Raw genomic sequence first — 26,040 nt, 5'->3', positions numbered from 1 at the left:
TTGGAGTGAGAAAAAAAGCACATTGACTGTAATTTATTTTGCATTAAAAAAAAGTTGTGCAGTAGCCACGAAAAATAGGCCCATTGACTTTAAAGTATTTTGCGTTAAAAAAAAAATGGTGCAGATTTGCAAAATTTTCGGCAAAATGGGACAGTTTCGTGAATCACTATATATATTATATATATATAGAGAGAGAGAGAGAGAGAAAAGTATACAAGTAGCGCTAATACATATAAATAGAGCTATACAAACACATACATAGATGTAGAAACACAGGCAACACTGTTTCACTAACTCACAGTAACCAACTTGACAGTTACACTTATATTATTGCAACTAAATCAATAGTAATTTGTTTACTATCAAATGTGTCTGTGCGTATATACGCATATATATATAGCACTGCATATATATTTATATAGGAAAAGATGAAGAATTTAAGAAATCAAATGAAAATTTTTTTTTTATAAAACTTACTCTCTATGTCTTCATTGATTTCTTCAGCACTTGTCTCATCTTTAGGATCTTTTATTTCAGCTGAATGAAAAAATAAAAATCAATGAATGCCACATATATACCTTTGGGTGTTAGAGTAGAAGATAGACTACAAGATACAAATGAGTGATAACACAACTAGTGGGAAGTGTATATTAATCTACATTATTAATTTGAGTCGGTTTTATGATGAATCAGATTTATGATGAACATATCACTTTAAAGGAGCTGCGAAATAAAGCAAAAATATTTTTTTATTTTATATGGCAGCATAATACAGGTATGGGATCTATTATCTGGAAACCTGTTATGAAGAAAGTTCTGGAAAGTAAAAACAAAAACTGTCTACATAAAATATATGGTAGCATAATGTGGGATCCATTATCTGGAAACCTGTTATCTAGAAAGCTCTGAATTAGTGGAAGGCCAACTAGCAAAGACTCCATTTTAGTAAAATAATTCACATTTTTAATAACGGTTTTCTTTGAAATAATAAAAGAGTATCTTGTACTTAATCTTAAATGAGATATAACTAATCCTTAATGGAGGCAAACAATCATATTGGGTTTAATTAGTGTTTAAATAATTTTTTAGACTTAAGGTATGTAGATCAGATTACAGAAAGATACAGAAAATTCTAGATCCCGAGCATTCTGGATAGCAGGTCCCATACCTGTAGTAAAATGATACCGATTTCCCTACAAAGGTTAGCCAAAAATGCAAGTAATGTATGTACAGTATATGAAATGTAATTATCAGAATTCAAATGTAATAGAACTGACACTATGAAATGTCATTTGCCAAAGCAAAATAGATTAAATAAATTAATTACTGGAATAAAACTTTTAAAATACATACCTGATCCTCTACAAAGGTTTATTAATAAGATAAATAGTAAAAAATACCAAAAGGTTTTAGTTCCCCTGGTCATGTTGAAAAAAAAATAATTCCAAAAAGAACTACCGCTATAGATAAACAGTAAAATCCAAAAGGTTCTACTGTCTGTCTCTAACGGAAGTCTCAATGTAAATGGTAAAGTCTGGATTCTCTCCTGACTGAACCAAACATGCATTGTGATGTCACACTCACTGGCATCTCTTAGTTAACAAAACTTTCATTGTGATGTCACACTTAAAGGAACAGTAACACCAAATTTAATAGTTTTTAAAGTAACTTAAGTATAATGTACTGTTGCCCTGCACTGGTAACATTTGAGTGTTGGCATAAAAAAAAAGTTGTGCAGTAGCCACAAAAAATACACCCATTGACTTTAAAGTATTTTGTGTTAAAAAAAAATGGTGTAGATTTGCAAAATTTTTCGGCAAAACAAAATAGGACAGTTTTGAGCATCACTAATTTATATATATGTGTGTGTGTGAGTGAGTGAGTGAGAAAAGGTATACAAGTAGTGCTAAATACATAGAAATAGAGCTATACAAACACATACATAGATGTAGAAACACAGGCAACACTGTTTCACTAACTCACAGTAACCAACTTGACAGTTACACTTATATTATTGCAACTAAATCAATAGTAATTATTTTACTATCAAATGTGTCTGTGCATATATACGCATGTGTATATATATATATATAGCACAGCATATATATATTTTTCTATATATTTTTTGTAAAATTATACAGATTTCTCCACAAAAGTTAGACAAAAATGCAAGAAACCTTTATAATAATACAGAGAAAAATAGATTAAATAAATTAATTACTGGAATAAAACTTAAAAAATACATACCTGATCCTCTGCAAAGGTGTATTAATAAGATAAATAGTAAAAAATACCAAAAGGTTTTAGTTCCCCTGGTCATGTTTAAAAAAATAATAATTCCAAAAAGAACTACCGCTATAGATAAACAGTAAAACCCAAAAGGTTCTACTGTCTGTCTCTAACGGAAGTCTAAATGCAAGTGAGGCAAAGTCTGGATTCTCTCCTGACTGAACCAAACATGCATTGTGATGTCACACACTCACTGGCATCTCTTAGTTAACAAAACATCCACTGTGATGTCACACTTAAAGGAACAGTAACACCAAAATGAAAGTGTTTTAAAGTAACTAAAGTATCATAATATACTGTTGCCCTGCACTGGTAACATTTGAGTGTTTGTTACAGAAGCACTACTATAGTTTATATACAAAAGCTGCTGTGTAGCCATGGGGGTTAGCCAGTAAAGTTGAAAAAGGAGAAAAACGCAGGCTGCACAGCAGATAACAGATAATCTCTGCAGAAGTTTTTTCTTTCACAAGAATATTAACAGAAGTTTAGGAATGCCATTCCTAGCTCTCTACAGGCTACAGACTGAAAACCTTTCCAATATAAAATAGAGCGATTGTTGCAAAGAAGTTTATTTGTAGTTTATAAAGTTTATTTCTAGGTTCTCGATCAACAGACACACGCATGTTAAAATTAATATTTTCACTTTTTGACATTACTTGCCCTTTAGCTAAACATCCATTGTGTTGCTACAGTTAATTTCAATACAATAGGATGAGAGATGGATGTGGAACAATAGCATAAGGCATTCTCAGTATCTTGGGGTTATTTGACTAGAAAGTGATGCAGAGCAGTCGTTATTTCATTTTAAACATGAAAATAAATTTTTAAACAGAGCTGTTATGCCTCAATCATATGCAAAGAACTGACACATAGAATGTAATTAACACTATAAATTGTAAAGGGAAAAGGCAAGGCAGTGATGATAAATAGATGAATTTAAAGGGATTCTGCCATGATTGTTATGCTGTAGGTTTTTTACTAAATGACACTGTGTTCTTTGCAAATAATTCACTTTACTATTTAAACCGTTATTTATTAACCAAAAAATGTATTTGTAGCTGTAATATTGACTGACAGGGATTAAAGGACAAGGAAAGGCCAAGTCACTCGGGGGTGCCAAAATGTTAGGCACCCCCAAGTGACTTTAATCACTTACCTTGTACCCCGGGCTGGTGCCCCTGCTAGGAGAAACCCGCACCAGCCCGGGGTACCTGCAGCAAGCGCTTCCTTCTTCCTGTTACTTCTGCGGCGAAATCCCTGGGCCGGGGCATGCACATTAGAGTGAAAAGCCGACTTTCTTGTTAAATTTCCGCTCTAATGCGCATGTGCACGCGCGCCAACGCAGAAGGAGGAAGCGCTCGCTGCAGGTACCCTGGGCTGGTGCTGTTTTCTCCTAACAGCTGCACCAGCCCGGGGTACAAGGTAAGTGATTAAAGACACTTGGGGGTGCCTAACATTTTGGTACCCCCAAGTGACTTAGCCTTTCCTTCTCGTTTAACTGTTGAAATCTAATTTCACACCTCTTTTAAAATATACCCCTTAATGTACAAGTGAAAAATAAAGCACAAATGCTTCCTTATTTATTAATAAATACAGCAAAAAAAAAAAATCAGTTTCCAGAATGCATGAAAAAAGTGTGAATACCCCAAATCATGAACTTTACATCACTTAAATAGGAAGAATTGCTCCCCAAAAAATACAAAAAAATCAAATTCATCTAAATTAAAGGATGACTAAAGAGTCGCCCAGGAGCTTCCACTGACTCCTACATGACATCTACAGCTTTTAGATGGTGTATTTTTACATCCATATTTTTTGCGGTTTTGCTGCATAATAAATGGTTAAACATTTGCTTTGATTAATGTGAAAGAATGTGAAATCATTGGTAAATCTGCCCCTAGGCGATAGCAGGGCACTCTAGTACAGGTTGTGAACCCGTTATCCGGATACCTGTTATCCAGAAAACTGCGAATTACTGGAAGGCCATCTCCCATAGACTCCATTATAATCAAATAATTTAAATGTTTTGAAATGATGTATATTTTCTTTGTAATAATAAAACAGTACCTTGTACTTGATCCCAACTAAGATATAATTACCCCTTATTGGGGGCAGAACAATCCTATTGGGTTTATTTAATGGTTAAATGATTCCCTTTTCTCTGTAATAATAAAACAGTACCTGTACTTGATCCCAACTAAGATATAATGAATCCTTATTGGAGGCAAAACAAGCCTATTGGTTTAATTAATGTTTAAATGACTTTTTAGGTGACTCAAGTCATAGTGATCCAAATTACAGAATCGTACTTTATCTGGAAAACCCCAGGCCCCAAGCATTCAAGATAACAAGTCCCATACCTGTACAACAAAATGCTTTTCGATCTCCTAAAACCGGGATCCTCAAACTACGGCCTGCGGGTCGGATCTGGCCCTCAAGGTAATTTACCTGGCCCCCGCTGTGTCCTCACCCCTGGCTACTGCCTATCTTCAGATGCAGCAGGGAGCAGGACGGCGCAGCAGGGAGTAGGCTGTAGTTTAAAGATGCAGGGGGCGGGGGAGTAGTTTAAAGATGCAGGGGGCGGGGCTGTAGTTTAAAGATGCAGGGGGCAGGGCTGTAGTTTAAAGATGCAGGGGGCGGCCCCCAACAGTCTAAGGAACCATGAACTGGCCCCATGTTTAAAAAGTTCTAGGACCTCTGTACTAAAACATTGGGGGGGGGGGTCTTGATCAAAGACACAGGAAATGGAGGCAAAGACACAGAAATATAAAGTAGATTGGCAGTGAGGTCGGATGCACAAGGAAACCAGAATCTCTTACATGTTGTATTTGTGTTTTTTAACATCTATTAATGCACGTTACTTATCCCTTAGGTACGTTTAGCTGTATGTGGCATATAAGGGGGTTTATATTTATCAACATTCGTTTTGTTAAGTTTTTTTGCTTTTGAAATCGGGAATTTAAATAATGGTTTCAAAAACTATTTTTTAATATTTATTATGTGCAAAAAAAAACTTAATTTTAATTATTTTTCAAAATTAGATTTCTTTCAAACTTTTCAAGTTTTTCTCATTTTATTTAAGCTTTTCAACCCATACAAAATAATGAGAAAGCCACAAATTCAAGGTATTTGAGTTTTTAATCATGGTTTTATGCTTTTATAATCTAATTTTTGAATAAATGATTGATTTTCAAAATTCGGAAAAAAAAAAGCTTACCGATACCTTTCAGATGAATAGAATAAAGGGAATCTATACGCTGAACATTGTAGGTATTTACAGCTGATCTCTGAGGGAACACACTGACCATCACTAAATGGTGGCTCAAAGAAAGGTTATAAAAGGGCAATCTATAGTGAATATAGGCCTTTGGCCTAGTGCTGTTATATGGTCATGGAACTCCTCAGTGACTTCTGATATCGTCATATTTTACAACAGGGGGTACTTTATTTAGTATAATGTACAAGTTTCATGTGAGTCATAACAAATATTACATCACTAAGCTCCGATTACAACTGATGACAGCACTTAGCAGTACCGGTATAGGACCCATTATCCAGAATCCTCGGGACCAAGGGTATTCCGGATAAGGGGTCTTTCTGTAATTTGGATCTCCATACCTTACGTCTACTTAAAAATCAATAAAACATTAATTTAACCCAATAGGATTGTTTTGCCTCCAATAAGGATTATTTATATCTTAGTTGGGATCAATTACAAGGTACTGTTTTATTACTACAGAGAAAAAGAGAATCAGTTTTAAAATCCTGTATTATTTGATTAAAATGGAGAGATGGACTTTCCATAATTCGGAGCTTTCTGGATAATGGGTTCCCAGATAAGGGATCCCATACCTCTATTTATAAGGAAATAATTATATATATATATATATATATATATATATATGTAATATACAGTTAGGTCATTTCCTTATAGGACCAAACTGTATATTACATATATATATATATATATAATATGCTATATACAAGAGAAGCCGGCACTCACGTTTAGGTTGAAATATCATGCCTGGGTGCAGTCCCGATGTAAGGTGTATACAAAATCTTGAAGGAAGGAACCACTCACGCAGGACTTAGTAATCTATTTAAGTACTTTATTTAAAGAGGCACCACAACTGACGTTTCGGCTGTAACACCAGCCTTTGTCAAAGTTACACTAAGGTATATACAAACACCTTATAAACTGTGCTTGGCAGGAAAACAAACGGACAGTAACATCATCAAGTGAACGCCCACATCACTACAAACGTTATAACATCAAAACCCACCCCGTGCAAACCCACCAATCCCGGTCAAACAATAAAAACATGGGAAAACCTAAATGTAACAGTGTGAATAAATGAAAATAAACGTAAAACATGCTAAGAAAACATTTTTACAAACGACCCACACATCTGCCATATTTTTATTTCCTGCAGCTGATTTGGATCGACTTAACTCTATGCAACCTGTTCTTTTTTGATTATTTCGTTTGTAAAAAATTTTTCTTAGCATGTTTTACGTTTATTTTCATTTATTCACACTGTTACATTTAGGTTTTCCCATAATGTTTTTATTATTTGATCGGGATTGGTGGGTTTGCACGGGGTGGGTTTTGATGTCATCACGTTTGCAGTGATGTGGGCATTCACTTGATGATGTTACTGTCCGTTTGTTTTCCCGCCAAGCACAGTTTATAAGGTGTGTGTATATACCTTAGTGTAACTTTGACAAAGGCTGGTGTTACAGCCGAAACGTCAGTTGTCGTGCCTCTTTAAGTAAAGTACTTAAATGGATTACTAAGTCCTGCGTGAGCGGTTCCTTCCTTCAAGATTTTTTATATATACTGTATCATACTCCCTGATGAAAGTTCCAGGAAGGAACTGAAACGTCGGATCAATAAAAAACCTTGTAAGTGTTAAGGTTATATAGATGTATATTAATTAAACTGCATATAGTATACTAAAGAATCATAAAAATCTAGTAGCATGATATTACCTAAACTCTGTATTTGGGGATAATCAATATTAACTGGACCATCACAGGCTACACCTCCAAAGACTACAAATGTACTACATCTAGCTACCCAGAGTGGGGACATATGTTTTGGTATGTATTGATATGTTTTCAGGATGGCCAGAAGCCTGGCTAGTTGCCAAAGCCACTGGAAAAAAAAAACCCTACTGCAAAGACAATATTTTCTGAGGGGATGTGCAGGTATTCATTAGTTTTTTTGTTTTTACTTTTGGGGATTATTACTTAAGTCTCAAGCAAACATTGTTTTTACGAAGAGCCTAATTTAAATATGAATTTACAAAGGAGGATAGCTGAAGAAGCTAACCGTACTAATTATTGGATTTGTGGGAATAGGCTTACTGATTCAAAAAGTCTTACTATGATAGCATTGCCAATTTCTTTGTATGTATTACAAACTGAAAATATTACTTACAACAATATAACTTTAGGGAAAGGAAAAAAAGCCTGGAGACTTCCAATTGATAAACTAATCACTAATAAGACCCTGCCAATATTCATAAGTATTAATAAAACAGAAAAATGGAATCAGTTACATCTAGGCCAACTGAAACCTACTCAAAACGGCAGAAATTATACTTTTAAAATGACATGGAAAATAGTTCAGAAGAAGCAATGAATAGTTTGGGTGATATATGGAAGCTAATGATTGGCCTTAGTATATTTCTACAGGCCAGACAACAAGAAAGTGAGTGGATGAATCATCCGTATGAGGAAGGTATTAACAAAACAGAGTGTAATTTTATGCAGCCAGAATCCTTGACAAAAGTTGAATGTTGGAATCTATTTAAGATTGCATTAGCCGTGATTGATGCAGGGATTAATAAATCAATATCTAAAGCAATGTTTAGTGATGGTTTGATAACACTCAAACCACCTTATTATTTTGTCTGTGCATCATGTGCATATACTTGGCTGCCAGAAAATAGTTACGGAACTTGTACCATTGCTACACTAGCACCAGCCATTACAATTATAGAAGATAAGGAGGTAAATTCAAAGAAATTTATGTTACCGCATAACTATTTGTTCAGGAGGGAATTATTCACAATTGACGATTATGCTTGGGCATGGTTTCCTTCATGGATAAGGTGGGGCATACAAGTAATGATGAAGTTAAATAATTTCTCTCGTATTGTTGACAAAATGTCCAATGAAACTGCTGCTGCAATTACTACTAATTCGGTTGAAATAGCTCAGATGAGAAAACTAGCCCTCCATGGAAAATTAGCATTTAGCTTCAGAAGGAGGGATGTGTCAAGTCATCCATAAGGAAGACTGTAGTAATGAAGATATAGTACAAGGTCATTTAAATAAGGTTAAACAATTACAAGATATGGCTAGAGAAATAGGTCATGAGGGATGGAATCCTATGAAGGGATTCAAAATTGGCGACATTTTTTGAACTATTGGAAGTTTTTTCAAACAAGTAGGAGCATTATTAATATTGTTACTAGTAATAATGCTTATGCTATATATGTTTTACAAATTAACTCTGTGCTTTCTAAATCGTTACACTAGGGGGCCATTGAGTCCTATGGGAGGCTTCCAAAATCATGCTAAGTCTAAAAGTTTTGCCCGCAGTTTACGAGCGCTCAATACTAAAAATCGCGACAAGATACGAGCAAATCGTAACGGCTATGAAAAAGTCGCGACAATTCGCACAAGTCGTAAAGGCTACAAAAAAGTTGCGACAATTTACGAAAAGTCGTAACGGCGACGAAAAAATCGCATAATGTTCGTTTTCCAATCGGAATTTTTCCCATTCGGATTCGTGGGTTAGTAAATCAGCCCCTAGGGCTAGGCATCAGCACATTTATCATGTTAATGTTGATAACTTTGATTCCAATACTTTAAATGACACAGAATTATGAATATTCTTTTAGTTTCTCCTAGTTGGAGTTATTTCCTTTCATGATGAGGAGAATATCTGCAATCCTCATGATGTCCGTTTGCTCAGCTAATGACATGAAAGGAACAATTTTTGTTGACAATGAAAATTTTCTACCGGAATCAAATCATTCTTGCTTCAATCTGCAATTTAACTATGGTGGCATATTCCATATCTCCATAAGACGTACATCAAAACGGTTCCTGTCAGGAACCTGCTTCAACTATTAGGACATATACAACTGGTCTTGTGCTTATACTAAACATCTTTCTACATCAGTAAATGGTACTTGGGACAACACTGAAGCCAACAGTAAAGCTAAGACTATGTATCTTCCAACCTTCTACAATAACACTGGAGGTTGGATTAAAAGGTTACCTTTTACCAAAAAGAATATAACCAAGCATATGGAATGGAACCTTATGGGGATTGAGTTTATTATGTTATGTTACATGTTCGGTATCTTAGACTAAAGAGGGGAAATTGGTTATTTTTAGGCAATTAATTGGATTGTGGTGGATCGAGAATTCTCCAGCATGAGTTATGGTCAAATTCTGCTGGTCAAGAATGAATTTTTGGTTTTGAAGACGGTCTTAGTCCCTCTTCACGACAAAGGAGCTGCAATAAAGTTAATTGCATTTAGGCACAAGCTTAGGGCTGTAGGTTACATAATTTAGTGTGGTCAGTAGAATGACCAAAAGAGGGGAAATGTTAAGGTTATATAGATGTATATTAATTAAACTGCATATAGTATACTAAAGAATCATAAAAATCTAGTAGCATGATATTACCTAAACTGTGTATTTGGGGAAAATCAATATTAACTGGACCATCACAGGGTCCACAAAATAATGTCACTTAAAATGTCATCCAAAGTTAAGCAAATAACTTTGTTTGAATTAACTATTGATTTAAGATGTACTGCCAAAACTTGTAATTAGGGGATAAGTCAAATTTGGTCTCATAATGAGTAGTCCTAAAAGACCACACGTAATCAGGACATGCTTCAATCTGATTGGTGAAATTATAAGACCACCCTATGTCCTCATTGTGTGAGAACAATTAATATATAAATAAAGATCTGCCCACCAATCAGGTAGGACAGAACAACTAGGCTACATGTCTGCGTCTGTTCTCTTGCATGCAATACATTTTACCCTACAGCTGACAATCCTTTGGCTTCATATTCAACGGTTGACCTTAACATAAGATATTACTCTTTTTTGCTACTTCTTACTACTATTGTGTGTCAATATGGTAAGATTCTTTAAAGGGGTGGCCCACCTTCTTTCAGGTAACTTTTAGTATATTATTGAATGACTTATTCTAAGTAACTTTTCAATTGGTCATTATTATTTATTTGTAGATTTTGAATTATTTACCTTCTTCCAACTCTTTGCAGTTTTCAAATGGGGATCATTTATCCCGGCAGCCAAAAAACTATTGCTATTGCTACAGTTTTATTGTTATTGATACTTATTGTAAATTTATTTTCTATTCGGTTCCTCTCCTATTCATTTAACAGTCTCTCATCCAAACCACTCCCTGGTTGCTGAGGTAATTTGGACCCTAGCAACCAAACAACTTCTGAAACTCCAGACTGGAGAGCTCCTTAACTGAAGATGAAATAACTAAAAACCTAAAAATAATAAAAAATGAAGACCAATTGCAAATTGTCTCAGAATATTATGCTCTACATGATACTGAACGTTAACTCAAAGGTGAACCTTTAATAGGCCACTAAATATGATATAAATTATCTGCTGGCCAAGTATTCATCCTAATAAAGATATACTTTTCCTGCACTTTTGATATTAGATTAATTAATTCAGACATGTATTTGACTGGTTATTCCATTCAGTGAGCCCTTTTATACTGGGTATTCTGTTCCCAATTCTTTGCCAGAGCTTTTTGCATTACATTGGTACTCTGAATGCCAACCAGCTATGGTGCAAGTTCTTCCCTGTTTTTAATTGGGGGGTCACTAAACACTATTGTTCTGTGAGGCTAGAATTTTATTATGTTGGGTTGAAAAATCAACCTACTGTTCTTTGACTTCGACTTATTCTTCTGCTTTTTATTATTCTTAGCTCCCTCCATTTTCGAAATGCTTTTTCTCCTACAGTTTTAGTGGAGCAGGTTGCTTGTGCTTTTCTAAGCGATCCCGCCCCCCGTATTTTTGTGGCGCCGCTCCGAACCCCCCAATTATTCTATTGACTGGAAAGATTTTCAAACTGCTGCCACACTTACAGCTTTGAATCTACACCCCCAAACTTGAATAACATAATCATGGCCTCACCCCGAATGAAATGAAGCGACGTTTGTTGGATGACATAAAGTGGGAGGAGCCAACAACAACCAATGTCTTTTAACTTTAATGGGGTAATTTAAACTGCTGCCAATGTTAGAGCTTTGCAGGCACTTTCCCCAAACTTGAATTACATAGTCATGGTGTCAGCCAAAATGAAAAGGCAATATTTCTTGGACGCCCAATGGTGGAAGGAGCCAACAACATCCAATCAACTATCACCCATTGACTTTTAATGGGGAATTTGAAACTGCTGCCAATCTTTGAGGCTGCACACACCAAACTTGAATCACATAGTCACCCTGAATGCAAAGATGATATTTGTTGGATGCCCAAAAGTGGGCGGAGCTATGGATAACAAATTAGATTTTACCTGTTAAATTTCAATAGGGGAATTTAACTTACTGCCATTCTCGCAGTATTAACGCCAGGGTCCCCAAACTCTTTACGGTTAGTCACTGGTGGACTACAGGTCAAGGTTAGTAAAAGCGTATGGAGCCACTAACAGGCAACCACATTTTCCTGTTTTACATTTAAAACACTCCCATTCTCACACTATTTACACCAGGGTCCCCACATTTCTGCACAGTCAGTCACTGGGTGACTAGGTATTCAGGGTTAGAAAAAGTGGGAGGGTCCGCCATCAGCCAGTCACATTTCTTTCAATGATTTCAGTTGGGAAATTTTTACTACTGCCATTCTCACACGTTAGGGTCCTCAAACTTTGTTTGTCCATACTTTATAGTCACCCACTGGGTGTCTACATTTTAAGTTTAGAAAAGTGGGTGGAGCCAATAGCAACCAATAGGTTTCAATTTAAAATGCTGCCATTCTTTAAATATTAACACCAGGGTCCCCAAACTTTGCAGAGTTAGTCACCAGATAACTGTGGTTCAAGGCCATTCCCCAAACATCACAGTTGGTCACTGTGGGGCTAAGGTTAAAGATTAGAAAAAGTGAGGGGAGCCACCAACAGCCAATAAGATTTTACCAATTCAGTTTCAATGGGAAATTCAACTTGCTGCCCTTCTCATAGTGTTAACACCAGGGTCACATAGTAACATATAGTTGAAAAAAAAGAGTCCATTAAGTTCAACCCTTTAAAGTGGCCCCCAGCACACACAAACCCATACTGACCTATCTATACACTCACATACATAAACCATATATACTAACATCAATACTAACTGTAGATATTAGTAGCACAATAGCCTTGGATATTATGTTTGTTCAAGAACTCATCCAGGCCCCTCTTATAGGCATTAACAGAATCTGCCATTACCACATCACTAGGAAGGGCATTCCCCAACCTCACTGCCCTCACCGTGAAAAACCACCTACGCTGCTTCAAGTGAAAGTTCCGTTCCCCTAATCTAAAGGGGGGCCTCTGGTGCGCTGGTTGTTTTTATGGGAAAAAAGAACATCCCCTATCTGCCTATAATCCCCTCTAATGTACTTGTACAGAGTAATCATGTCCCCTCGCAAGCGCCTCTTTTCCAGAGAAAACAACCCCAACCTCGACAGTCTAACCTCATAGTTTAAATCTTCCATCCCCTTAACCAGTTTAGTTGCAGTCTCTGCACTCTCTCCAGCTCATTAATATCCTTCTTAAGGACTGGAGCCCAAAACTGCACTGCATACTCAAGGTGAGACCTTACCAGGGACCTATCAAGAGGCAAAATGATATCCCCAAACTCTTCGTAGTTGGTCACTAGGGGACTGCAATAGTGATGTGTGGGTCGAGAAAAACTCGACCTGCACCCAACCCTAACCCGCCTGCTCCTAAACAAAACCCTACCCGGCCGGCTTCTGCCCTGTATTTATATTGGGCGGAGCCACCTACAACCAATCAAAGTTCGTCTGTTGAATTTTATTGATTTAATGCCAGGGCTCCCAAACTTTGCACAGTAACTGGGTGACTTCATATTCAAGGAAAAAGTTGGCAGACCCTCAACAGCCAATCACATTTCTTTCATTGATTTCAGTGGGGAAATTTTATCTGCTGCCATTCTCACGTTTAACGTCAGGTGACGTGTGCATCAGGGGCGATTTTTATTCTGGGAACTTGGAGGGACAGTTGGTTTTGGCTAGAAATTTTAGGACCTTCCCACTTTTATTCCATTAGTCAAAAGATTGTTGACTTTCATACAATAGTTTTTTGCAAGTGGAGGCAATTTGGGCTAATTCTAGATTTCTCTGAGCCGATACCAGTGCTTGGTGGATAGGTTCATCATCCCTATCACAGAACTCTTTCTCAGCTCTTTGGACCCTGGCTTCAGCTTCTGTTATGGCTTGTGATTGGTCATATCAGAGTCCCCCTGCTATGGCCTTAGATACTTTCCAGATTACATTTGGTTGTGAAGTGTCATGGTTAGTGTCCAAGTATGTGTCATAATCCACCTTGCAGACTTCCATTACCTCATAGTTATGCTGTCAGATAGGGGAGAGCCTGCAAAGGGAATGTTTGGGAAGGGGTGTTGTACAAATCACCAATAGTAGCGGAGCATGATCTGATAGTGCTCTTGGAAGGTATTTAACCTCGTTTACCCATTATGTAAAATTGGGGGGGGGGAAGGACCATATCAATACAGGATAGAGAGTTATTCCCAGTATAGTTACCTCACCTATTGTTCGTATACATGTATAAGAGTGCCCAATATATTGGCCAGTCTTTAAAGAAGCATAGCTGAGGTATTGTGTCATATAAGGGAGACCCGTCGTTTATAGAACAATGTGAATAAACAAAAACAAAGTTGAACTCCTAACCCACTCTACACATCTCCAGAACATAGATTGTCTATACCCCAAACAGAAGAGTTTAACGAGAGAGGTTATACAGTAGCTGTACTTACACAGCAAGTTTGCCAGGATTTACCATCTTATTTACCAGATTAAAATAAATATATTGTAGAAAGAAGTTTAACGAGAGGGTATGTTGCTAGCGACTTTAGATGTAAAAAGCTTATGCACATCTATTAGGCATGATCAAGTATTAACTGCAATAAGACATTATTTAATGAGAGATGAAGCAATGGAGCCAACATTGAAGGAATTTATTGTAAGTGGAATAGAGTTTATTTTACATCACAACTATTTTTGGTTTAAAATAACTTTTATTTGCAGATATGTGGCACCACCATGGGGACATGGTTTGCGCCCAGCTACGCCAATCTCTTTTGGTCTGTGGGAAGAGAACAACCTAAAAGGCTGGGACACAAACCTCTCCCTATGGTGATACTACATAGACAATGTTATTATTTGGAAAGGAACTGAAGAAGAAGTGTTTTCCAACTTAATTTAAATGACATAAATGTAGTATTCTATCTAATATTTAGTCTGGAAAGTATTAGCTATTTGGACTTGGAGTTTTTTTTATAAACATTCCATATGGCCAGTTCTTTAGGATTAAGAAGAATCGTAGCAAGGAACTAGATTTTATAATACAGGCAGATATATAAAGAGATAGAGAAGTTGGGAAAGCAAAAGAAAAAGCTATGAAGTTGAATAGGAAGGATCTGTTGAAATATAACAGTAGAGAAGAGATAGATAAAACAATAGATAGAATTGATTTTACTTGTGTATCAAGCAAAAGATAAATGCTAAGAAGCTTGGCGGGGCAACTTCACTGACCACCCACCGATCAATTCAAAACTTAAAAGGTAAATGACACTGCCCCCCAGTGAACGGAGTACATTAATTAACCATTTTATTAACTAATATATTATGAACTTCTTATTACAGTGTAATGTCAGCTGTTAGTATTGGGATCTGTTTACCGAATTATATGAGCTTCTCCTACATGAACTTGATGTTGTGCCCGAAAATCCTTCCCACTGTTGCAACATAATTTGGCCCCCACGCTTACATTTATATTACACACATAAAGAGTGTGGCCAAGTTTGTGTACTGCACTTGGGTTCATGGGGGGGCCTCATATAAATAACTTGTATGGGGCCCCAGTGTTTGTGGTGGTGGTCCTGATCATTTTTGCTTGTACTGAAGGCTCTCTAAGTGTGAAAATAAAACAAATCATTTCTATTGTTATTAATGCCAATAGGGTGTTAAAAAAACAACATAAATCGAACATGAATTTGATATACAGGTATGGGACTCCCAATGCTTGGAGCCTGGGATTTTCCGCATAAGGGGTCTTTCTGTAATTTGGATCTCTATATAATGTCTACTAAAAAAAATCCCTTAAGTATTAATTAAACCCAGTAGGATTGTTATGTCTCCGACAAGGGTTAATTACATTTTAAAATGAAGTAGTATAAGGTGCTGTTTTATTATTACAAAGAAAATATAAATTAGTTTTACCAATGTCCGTTATTTGATTAAAATGGGAGAGACAGGGACATGGCGTTACCATAATTAGGATCTTTTTGGATAAAGGGTTTTCAGATAATGGATCATCAGTTAATGCAATGCAAATGTATATTTAAAGAAACTGCAGTTGGATAAAGCACACAGGAAAGTAATATGCATTGCTGTAAATTTGGAAAAGAATATACAATATGATTTTGTTGTGAGTTAAAAAGGAATTCACACACCCTATTCTCAGATACCCTAAAATGCTTTGAATACACCACAATGCATACTGAACAAAAGTTCATTTTATTTATTTCCTGGAAGAAATAACAAGTAACTTCATAAAATTGGCACCAGCATTATCGCTGGTATAGTCGCTGTGTGATCACTCACACTAATACAGTTCCTTTCTAGATCTTGGAATCTTGGTGCCTTCATCCTATAATACTGCCCATACAAGCAGTTGGTGAAGTCTTTTGTAGTGATCTGTGGAAGAACAAATAAAGAACCGTTTATGCAGGAACATGTCAGGATGTCGGAATGAGGGTTGTACATTTATTTCAGCTCTCAAAAGTGGTTGCAGATTTGCTTAACAGGATGATTGGCTTGATCTGCCCGTGTGTGCCAATAAAGACATGATGATGTATATCAGAAGCATAATTTATTTTATATGTGAAAATACAACTGATTCAGAAAGTTCCTTGCTTCTCTAACATGGCAAATATTTATAGTTTTATGATTTCTGACAAAAACTCCCAGCAGTACACTACCAAATTTTTATAGCAACATCCAGAAATCTGCATATTTCAGATTTCAAGGTCAAAAAGTCTAATAATGAAATCGTCCAGATATCGATCGGGCAAGTTAACAAATTCAGTCGGATCGGGGACCACATCGACTCATTGATGCGGTCCCCGAACTGACTGCACCCATTACTGTCGTTATAATTTAATCGTTTGGCCAAACGACCAAATTAGCCTTAATTCGCCCGATATCGCCAACCCGTAGGTGGGGATATCGGGAGAAGATACGCTCGCTTGGCGAACTCGCCAAGCAAGCGGATCTTAACGTGTATGGCCACCCTAAGGGGGCTCGATTTAAAAATTTAATTGCTATGCGCATTCACTTTTCTTTGCCCTTCTTTTATAGTGCATTGACCAATTAATTTGTTTTTCTACCCACAATCCTCTATCAGACAACTTTCTACTTGTAAAATATTAAAAATAATAATAAAAACTTACCGATTCCAGAAGCTTATGAACTTTGATAGCATTCAAAGATTCGATGTGATTTTCATTAGAAGTGTCGTGTCAGTATCAGATATTAATATCCATCAGAGGAGCATTTTTAAAACCCTCCCCCGCCCACATACCCACCCCCTCACCCAGCAGTACATTCGGATTTAGGTCAGATGTTATACATGTCCTAGTCTGGGATTTGGGGTCATTGCAATGCAACAATAGGCTAGAGTATTATTTTTATATTTGATCTTACTGTTGCATTGCACCACCACCCCTCACATTGTTACACTAGACTGAGGGGGGTAATGGAGGGTTTTTAAACATAAAATGCATTTCTGTGGATTTTAATTTCTGAAGTGATGTTCCATAATAAAGTCATTATAAATTTCCTGTAAGAGCAAACAACACGGGTATTTATATCTGTATATTTCACAGCTCTTAAACATTGCTTAGAATTATAGAGCTAAAACCAATTCTTTAATAACAAGGAAGTAATTTGCACTTAAATAAGGATAAAAAAAATCCCATTTTTTAAAATGTCATTTAAAGGTATGGTATTCTGTATTCTAAAAATACCCTTATGTATTCAAAATAATAGATTCCATACTTGTACAATAAATTTATATATTTGCTAATTTCATTTACCTTGTTCTGCCTCAGACAGTTGGTCCTTTTCTCTAGAATTATCAAGAAAAAAACAAAAGCATATTAGTACCAGAGCAAGCTTCTCAACTACAGCAAATTAAGAAAACACTTAAAATAATACCTGGTTAATTTTGAAAGGGACCTTGCTATGCACAGCAATATGGCAATCACCATTAAAAATCCACTTCCCAGGACTGAACAAATGATAATCAGATTCATTTGATTGTTGTTCTCCAAGCTTTTAACCATCATTCGGATTTTATCTGCATAGAAATAATATTATTAGGTAAATCCTTAATACAAAGCATTTGTACAGGTATGGGACCCGCTATCCAGAATGCTTGGGACCAGGGGTTTTCCAGATAAAGGGTCTTTCCGTAATTCGGATCTCCTACCATAAGTCTACCAAGAAAATGATTTAAACCCAATAGTATTGTTATATCTTAGTTGGGATCCAGTACAAGTACAACTATATGAAAGTGCAAAGTGCACATTTTGATGCAAGTACTTTTAATGAATAAGGTCTCATGTGCAGCTGAGTTTGGGAAAATTTGTGTGAATGTAGCTGCACTTGTGGTCATAAATTACTGCTTATATTTTTTAATATAATTAGGTTTTTAAACATTTTTATACTTGCAGTTTAATCTCCGAACATTTAAGGAGATGTTAATAATTGCACACATTATAATTAGAATTATATGCTACCCATGGAACCTTTACAGAGAATGAAAGTTAAACCCATTTACCCTGTTCCGCACCCCTATCTGGCCAAATCCATAAACAGCTCTACAAATCAGCATATGTACAACATTAATATTATAGATTCATTTACTAATGCTTTCTGCTCATCTCTCTAATATATTAACACTATTTTTGCATTTCCTCTTTCTAGAATGTCTACAGTCTGTTCTCTATGGCACTTGTCACAAAGACAGACAGACCCACACACACAGACAGACCCACATATTCATTTTTAGCATAATCTGCGAAATAGGAGTATGGTGAAAGCATGCTCAATCTACTGTTATAAAACAAATGCCGAGTTTAGGTGTATGTTGAATTAAACAAGGTTTGTTTACCATTTGTATTTGTTGTAGTTGTCATTGTTGATCTCATCTGGTTAGCGATTTCTGGTTTGAGAAAAGAAAAAAATATTTAGTTTCATTAAAAAATATTCCAGAGACACATGTAAAACTTATTGCAAACAAACATTTTAAATGTTTTTAACAGGGTTAATAGCACCTGTGTTTATAGAGCTTCCACCTATGGTTGGAAACATTGTTCAACTACTTTAGGAAACTTTTGGGTACTGTATACTGCAACTCATCCAGTTGCTTGGTTTGTTGTTAATAGAAATGAACTCAGCTAAAGTAAAGGATCGCTTACTGATCAATTAAAATGGTAATGTGTATAAGAAAGTAGAATTGCAAAACGCTTACGTCTCTCAACTCCACTAGTTGCTACTTCTACATCCTCCTCTTGTTTATCTGTTGCTAAATTGGGAAGAAATAAAAGCGCTATGTAATTAAATTATATTTCAAGAGTCATTGTTTTTGGCCTTTGTTATTGGTCTTTGTTATAGTTCCCATATAGGAAAGAAATCTTACTGCTTTTAAGAGACTACTCTTATTATATTGGAAATGAGTTTAATTTTTCTGAATTCCATTCAGACTGAGTAATAGCACAGCCAATGGAAGGTTACCAGTTAAAATCAATACTCAGGAAGGCTTCCAATAAAATTCAGTGCGGCCTGTTGAGCTGCAATTTCTGATTTTTTTACTTATTTTGTTAGCCTTAAGTCGATGTAATTTACATAAATATGAAGATTAGAAATGTATGCATGAAAAATTCATATAAATAGAAATCACTCTTAGGCTTCTTAGATAACTGTTTGCTCCATTGTAATAAACCACAGAAACCAATGAGTAGGTTCCTTTTAGCCAACTGATGTACTTTCCTTCATGAATATATAATCCTCCAGTCTATTGCTGTGAGTTACTAGACCAGGGCACTGATCATGTATTGTTAGGTGTAATGTTGGGTGTAATGATGAAAAAAATCTTATCCATTGAAATTAAAAAAAAAAATTAAACACATACCTTGAATCCTACTTTCTTCAGTTATGCTTTTTTTAGTTTCATCGAAATTTGTGTTACTGTCATCTTCTGAAACTGAAAAATAATAAAACATATTTTTAACTTGAGAATGTCTCTATCCTGCAATATATATAGTGACACGGTACAAATCTCGCTGTGTGTTATTAGACCAGGGCAAATGATCACTATCCTGCCACATGAAATGATTAATTAGTGATATCATTACTATATAGGAGAAAGCCAAATAGATGGGTACATAGAGTTCACCTGATTTGACTGAGCTTAACTAAAATGTAGAAAAGCTAAATTGGTTTGCAGTGTACAATGGGAGATATAGTATCGGTATAGGATCTATAATCCCGAATGCTGGTTTGGACCTGGGGTTTTTAGGATAAGGGATCATCCTGTAATTTGGTTTATTATAATTTATTTCAGGTACAAAAACATTTAAACATGGAGTAAACCCAATAAGATTGTTTTGCACAATTTTGGATTCATGCAGCTTAGTTATGATCAAGTACAAGGTACTGCTTTATTATTACAGGGATATAGGAAATAAGTTTTAAAAATCAAAATGGTTTGTTTAAAATGTTTATGCACATACAATATATACATAAGAGTTAAACAGGCAATACTGATAATGATAATTGTGGGGCTAAAAGCATAGAAAGCACATATTGTGTGCAGCAATGTGGTACTCAGTTTGCTCTGGTTCATTCAACTGCAACCATGAATGAAGGAATGTAATATTCTCTCTGGTTGCACTTGGTTATTAGAAGGGAGGAATCTGCTCATATTATAACACTACCCCTTCCTGTGTTGCTGGGCATGTTACTGATAAAATATCCGCCAATCACAAGTGAAAATATAAAACATCGCTTAAATCTTACTTTGTACAGATGTGGTTTTCCCAGTAACATCGTCAAACTGTTTCATATAGTCGTTGATCATTCCTGATGTAAAAAAAAAATGAATCTTATGTTATACCTCAAGAATATCTGATGAGATATATATATAGCACAGCATATATATTTATATAAGATAAGAAGAAGAATTTAAGAAATCAAATGAAATTTTTTTTATTAAACTTACTCTCTATGTCTTCATTGCTTTCTTCATTTTTAGCATCTTTTATTGCAGCTAAATTAAAAAATAAAAATCAATAAATTCCACATATATACCTTTGGGTGTTAGAGTAGAAGATACACTACAAGATACAAATGAGTGATAACACAACTAGTGGGAAGTGTATATTTATCTACATTATTAATTTGAGTCGGTTTTATGATTTATCAGATTTGTGATGAACATATCACTTTAAAGGAGCTGCGAAATAAAGCAAAACTATTTTTGCTCTTGTTCATTCAACTGTAACCATGAATGAAGGAATGTAATATTCTCTCTGGTTGCACTTGGTTATTAGAAGGGAGGAATCTGCTCATATTATAACACTACCCCTTCCTGTGTTGCTGGGTATGTTACTGATAAAATCTCCTCCAATCAAAAGTGAAAATATAAAACATCTCTTAAATCTTACTTTGCACAGATGTGGTTTTCCCAGTAACATCTTCAAACTGTTTATTATAGTCGTTGATCATTCCTGATGTAAGAAAAAATGAATCTTATGTTATACCTCAATAATATCTGATGAGATATATATATATATATATATATATATAAACAAACAGAGTACCGCACACATAGGGACTTTATGAAAAAACAAAAAGGTTTATTGAAAGAGATCCGACGTTTCGAGCACCAAACTGTGCTCTTCCTCAGGGACAAACCACGGTACTCTGTTTGTTTATCAAAATTTTTTTGACCAGCACCAAGGGCATTCGTTTGCCTGATGGGTGTGCTCCTTTCTGTTTCTGTATATATATATATATATATATAATATATAGCACTGCATATATATTTATATAAGAAAAGAAGAATTTAAGATATCAAATGAATTTTTTTTTTTTATAAAACTTACTCTCTATGTCTTCATTGCTTTCTTCATTTTTAGCATCTTTTATTGCAGCTAAATTAAAAAATAAAAATCGGTGAATGCCACATATATACCTTTGGGTGTTATACTAGAAGATAGACTACAAGATACAAATGAGTGATAACACAACTAGTGGGAAGTGTATATTTATCTACATTATTAATTTGAGTCGGTTTTATGATTTATCAGATTTGTTATGAACATATCACTTTAAAGGAGCTGCAAAATAAAGCAAAACTATTTTTGCTCTGGTTCATTCAACTGTAACCATGAATGAAGGAATGTAATATTCTCTCTGGTTGCACTTGGTTATTAGAAGGGAGGAATCTGCTCATATTATAACACTACCCCTTCCTGTGTTGCTGGGTATGTTACTGATAAAATCTCCTCCAATCAAAAGTGAAAATATAAAACATCACTTAAATCTTACTTTGTACAGATGTGGTTTTCCCAGTAACATCTTCAAACTGTTTATTATAGTCGTTGATCATTCCTGATGTAAGAAAAAATGAATCTTATGTTATACCTCAAGAATATCTGATGAGATATATATATATATATATATATATAGCATTGCATATATATTTATATAAGAAAAGAAGAATTTAAGAAATCAAGTGAAATTTTTTTTTTATAAAACTTACTCTCTATGTCTTCATTGCTTTCTTCATTTTTAGGATCTTTTATTGCAGCTAAATTAAAAAATACAAATCAATGAATGCCACATATATACCTTTGGGTGTTAGAGTAGAAGATAGACTACAAGATACAAATGAGTGATAACACAACTAGTGGGAAGTGTATATTTATCTACATTATTAATTTGAGTCAGTTTTATGATTTATCAGATTTATGATGAACATATCACTTTAAAGGAGCTGCGAAATAAAGCAAAAATATTTTTGCTCTGGTTAATTCAACTGCAACCATGAATGAAGGAATGTAATATTCTCTCTGGTTGCACTTGGTTATTAGAAGGGAGGAATCTGCTCATATTATAACACTACCCCTTCCTGTGTTGCTGGGTATGTTACTGATAAAATCTCTTCCAATCAAAAGTGAAAATATAAAACATCACTTAAATCTTACTTTGCACAGATGTGGTTTTCCCAGTAACATCTTCAAACTGTTTCCTATAGTCGTTGATCATTCCTGATGTAAGAAAAAATGAATCTTATGTTATACCTCAAGAATATCTGATGTGTGTTTGGTTACAACATCTGATGCAATGTTGGTAACATTATGGAAATGTTGCCCCAGCCCATTCACGATTTTTAACTTGCTTGACAATGAATAGAAAAATGGGGATCGCAATGGAGCTTTTCACATTGACTTAATGCAATTGTGATTAACCCATTTGAGATCCTTGAATAAGAAGTGGCTTTAAAATAATCAAATACAAAATAACAGTGCCACAGTCTATTTTGAAAATTAAAAATGGTATTCATATCTCCATATTTATCAAGCATTCTTAGGTACTGAACCACAAGATGGTGTAAACAAGTACATTTGCAAATATAATTATTATATAGATAAAATCACTGATTGTGACAAATGGACTTCTATAAAGGTTAATTTTATGACATTAAAGTGGTTGTCTTTAATTTTTAGTATTCTGTTGAGAATGCTGTTCTAAAACTTTTTTCAGTCGGTCTTTGTTTTTTATTTGTGGTTTTTTAATTATTTAGCTTTTTGTGCAGCATCTCTCTAGTTTGGAATTTGAGCAGCTGTCTGGTTGCTAGGGGTTAATTTAACGTAGGTTTAACGTGGTTTGAAAGAGAGACTGAAATATAAATAAAGGAGGGCCTAAGTAGAAATATAAGTAATAAAAAGTAGAAGTAACAATAAAATTCTAGCCAACAGAACAATAGTTTTTGGCTTCTGGGGTCAGTGACCACCATTTAAAAGCTGGAATCGGAAGATGAAGGCAAGTAATTAAACAAACTAAAAATTTAGACCAATTAGAACAGCCCATTCTATAACATACTAAATGTTAACCTGAACGTGAACCACCCCCACAATTACAAAAACTGACTCTCCATACAGCAAACCTGCATATGTCCTTTATATATCCATGCACGCACAAGCACACAGAATATATATATATACACTCACAAATTTATTTCATCACATTTACAGTTATGTGTAATCAACAGTAACCAGCTCAATAGTTGCAGTTATATTATTGCAAGTGAATTAACTGTCATGTGATTGATCTGGTCAGTATGTATAGCTCTATTTATTAGGAATTGGTGAATTATTTCACAAAACTGGCAAAAATTTGTACAAAAAATTAGAAAAACATTGCAAGAAAGTCTTTTTACTTCAACACATTTGGAATGAGAAAAAACGCCCACTTAATGCATTTGGAGTGAGAAAAAAAGCACATTGACTGTAATTTATTTTGCATTAAAAAAAAGTTGTGCAGTAGCCACGAAAAATAGGCCCATTGACTTTAAAGTATTTTGCGTTAAAAAAAAAATGGTGCAGATTTGCAAAATTTTCGGCAAAATGGGACAGTTTCGTGAATCACTAATATGTATATATACAAATATATATATAGAGAGAGAGAAAAGTATACAAGTAGCGCTAATACATATAAATAGAGCTATACAAACACATACATAGATGTAGAAACACAGGCAACACTGTTTCACTAACTCACAGTAACCAACTTGACAGTTACACTTATATTATTGCAACTAAATCAATAGTAATTTGTTTACTATCAAATGTGTCTGTGTGTATATACGTATATATATATATATAGCACTGCATATATATTTATATAGGAAAAGATGAAGAATTTAAGAAATCAAATGAAAATTTTTTTTTTATAAAACTTACTCTCTATGTCTTCATTGATTTCTTCAGCACTTGTCTCATCTTTAGGATCTTTTATTTCAGCTGAATGAAAAAATAAAAATCAATGAATGCCACATATATACCTTTGGGTGTTAGAGTAGAAGATAGACTACAAGATACAAATGAGTGATAACACAACTAGTGGGAAGTGTATATTAATCTACATTATTAATTTGAGTCGGTTTTATGATGTATCAGATTTATGATGAACATATCACTTTAAAGGAGCTGCGAAATAAAGCAAAACTATTTTTTTATTTTATATGGCAGCATAATACAGGTATGGGATCTATTATCTGGAAACCTGTTATGAAGAAAGTTCTGGAAAGTAAAAACAAATACTGTCTACATAAAATATATGGTAGCATAATGTGGGATCCATTATCTGGAAACCTGTTATCTAGAAAGCTCTGAATTACGGGAAGGCCAACTAGCAAAGACTCCATTTTAGTAAAATAATTCAAATTTTTAATAACGGTTTTCTTTGAAATAATAAAAGAGTATCTTGTACTTAATCTTAAATGAGATATAACTAATCCTTAATGGAGGCAAACAATCATATTGGGTTTAATTAGTGTTTAAATATTTTTTTAGACTTAAGGTATGTAGATCAGATTACAGAAAGATACAGAAAATTCTAGATCCCGAGCATTCTGGATAGCAGGTCCCATACCTGTAGTAAAATGATACCGATTTCCCTACAAAGGTTAGCCAAAATGCAAGTAATGTATGTACAGTATATGAAATGTAATTATCAGAATTCAAATGTAATAGAACTGACACTATGAAATGTCATTTGCCAAAGCAAAATAGATTAAATAAATTAATTACTGGAATAAAACTTTTAAAATACATACCTGATCCTCTACAAAGGTGTATAAATAAGATAAATAGTAAAAAATACCAAAAGGTTTTAGTTCCCCTGGTCATGTTGAAAAAAATATAATTCCAAAAAGAACTACCGCTATAGATAAACAGTAAAACCCAAAAGGTTCTACTGTCTGTATCTAACGGAAGTCTAAATGTAAATGGTAAAGTCTGGATTCTCTCCTGACCGAAACAAACATGCATTGTGATGTCACACACTCACTGGCATCTCTTAGTTAACAAAACTTCCATTGTGATGTCACACTTAAAGGAACAGTAACACCAAATAGTTATTAAAGTAACTTAAGTGTAATGTACTGTTGCCCTGCACTGGTAACATTTGAGTGTTTGCATAAAAAAAAAGTTGTGCAGTAACCACAAAAAATACACCCATTGACTTTAAAGTATTTCGCGTTTAAAAAAAATGGTGCACATTTGCTAAATTTTTCGGCAAAGCAAAATGGGACAGTTTTGAGCATCACTAATTTATATATATGTGTGTGTGTGTG

The 26,040-nt window shown here is 34.8% G+C and overlaps 2 protein-coding genes and 1 long non-coding RNA gene across 8 annotated transcripts in view; 1 reads left to right on the top strand and 2 right to left on the bottom strand.

Moving 5' to 3' along the window:
• hps1 (HPS1, biogenesis of lysosomal organelles complex 3 subunit 1) overlaps window positions 1-26,040 on the top strand; it is a 91,515-nt gene that overhangs the window by 47,834 nt on the left and 17,641 nt on the right.
• Window positions 1-26,040, bottom strand: part of LOC108648123 (protein CASP-like) — a 34,229-nt gene that overhangs the window by 7,479 nt on the left and 710 nt on the right. The window contains exons 2-6 of one of the 3 annotated variants that reach the window (XM_031905230.1): window positions 24,647-24,706; window positions 22,889-22,951; window positions 21,785-21,832; window positions 21,344-21,406; window positions 20,899-20,946 (exon numbers count right to left, since the gene is read on the bottom strand). In XM_031905230.1, the coding sequence (XP_031761090.1) occupies window positions 20,899-20,946; window positions 21,344-21,406; window positions 21,785-21,832; window positions 22,889-22,951; window positions 24,647-24,706 (282 nt within the window). Of the gene's footprint in view, window positions 1-477; window positions 538-1,353; window positions 1,512-2,247; window positions 2,578-20,898; window positions 20,947-21,343; window positions 21,407-21,784; window positions 21,833-22,888; window positions 22,952-24,646; window positions 24,707-26,040 lie in introns of those variants that run through there. The other 2 variants (XM_031905232.1, XM_031905231.1) reach the window with 2 other exon arrangements.
• LOC116412026 lies at window positions 16,112-17,158 on the bottom strand. The gene is made up of 2 exons (XR_004223479.1): window positions 17,066-17,158; window positions 16,112-16,310 (listed from the first exon to the last, which is right to left on the bottom strand). It is a non-coding gene; the product is annotated as an uncharacterized LOC116412026 (long non-coding RNA).

Source organism: Xenopus tropicalis, chromosome 7 (genome assembly GCF_000004195.4).
Source record: "Xenopus tropicalis strain Nigerian chromosome 7, UCB_Xtro_10.0, whole genome shotgun sequence".
NCBI classification, from domain to species: Eukaryota; Metazoa; Chordata; class Amphibia; order Anura; family Pipidae; genus Xenopus; species Xenopus tropicalis.
Note: the sequence above shows the minus strand (reverse complement) of the source record. Positions and strands in the feature narration are given on the sequence as shown.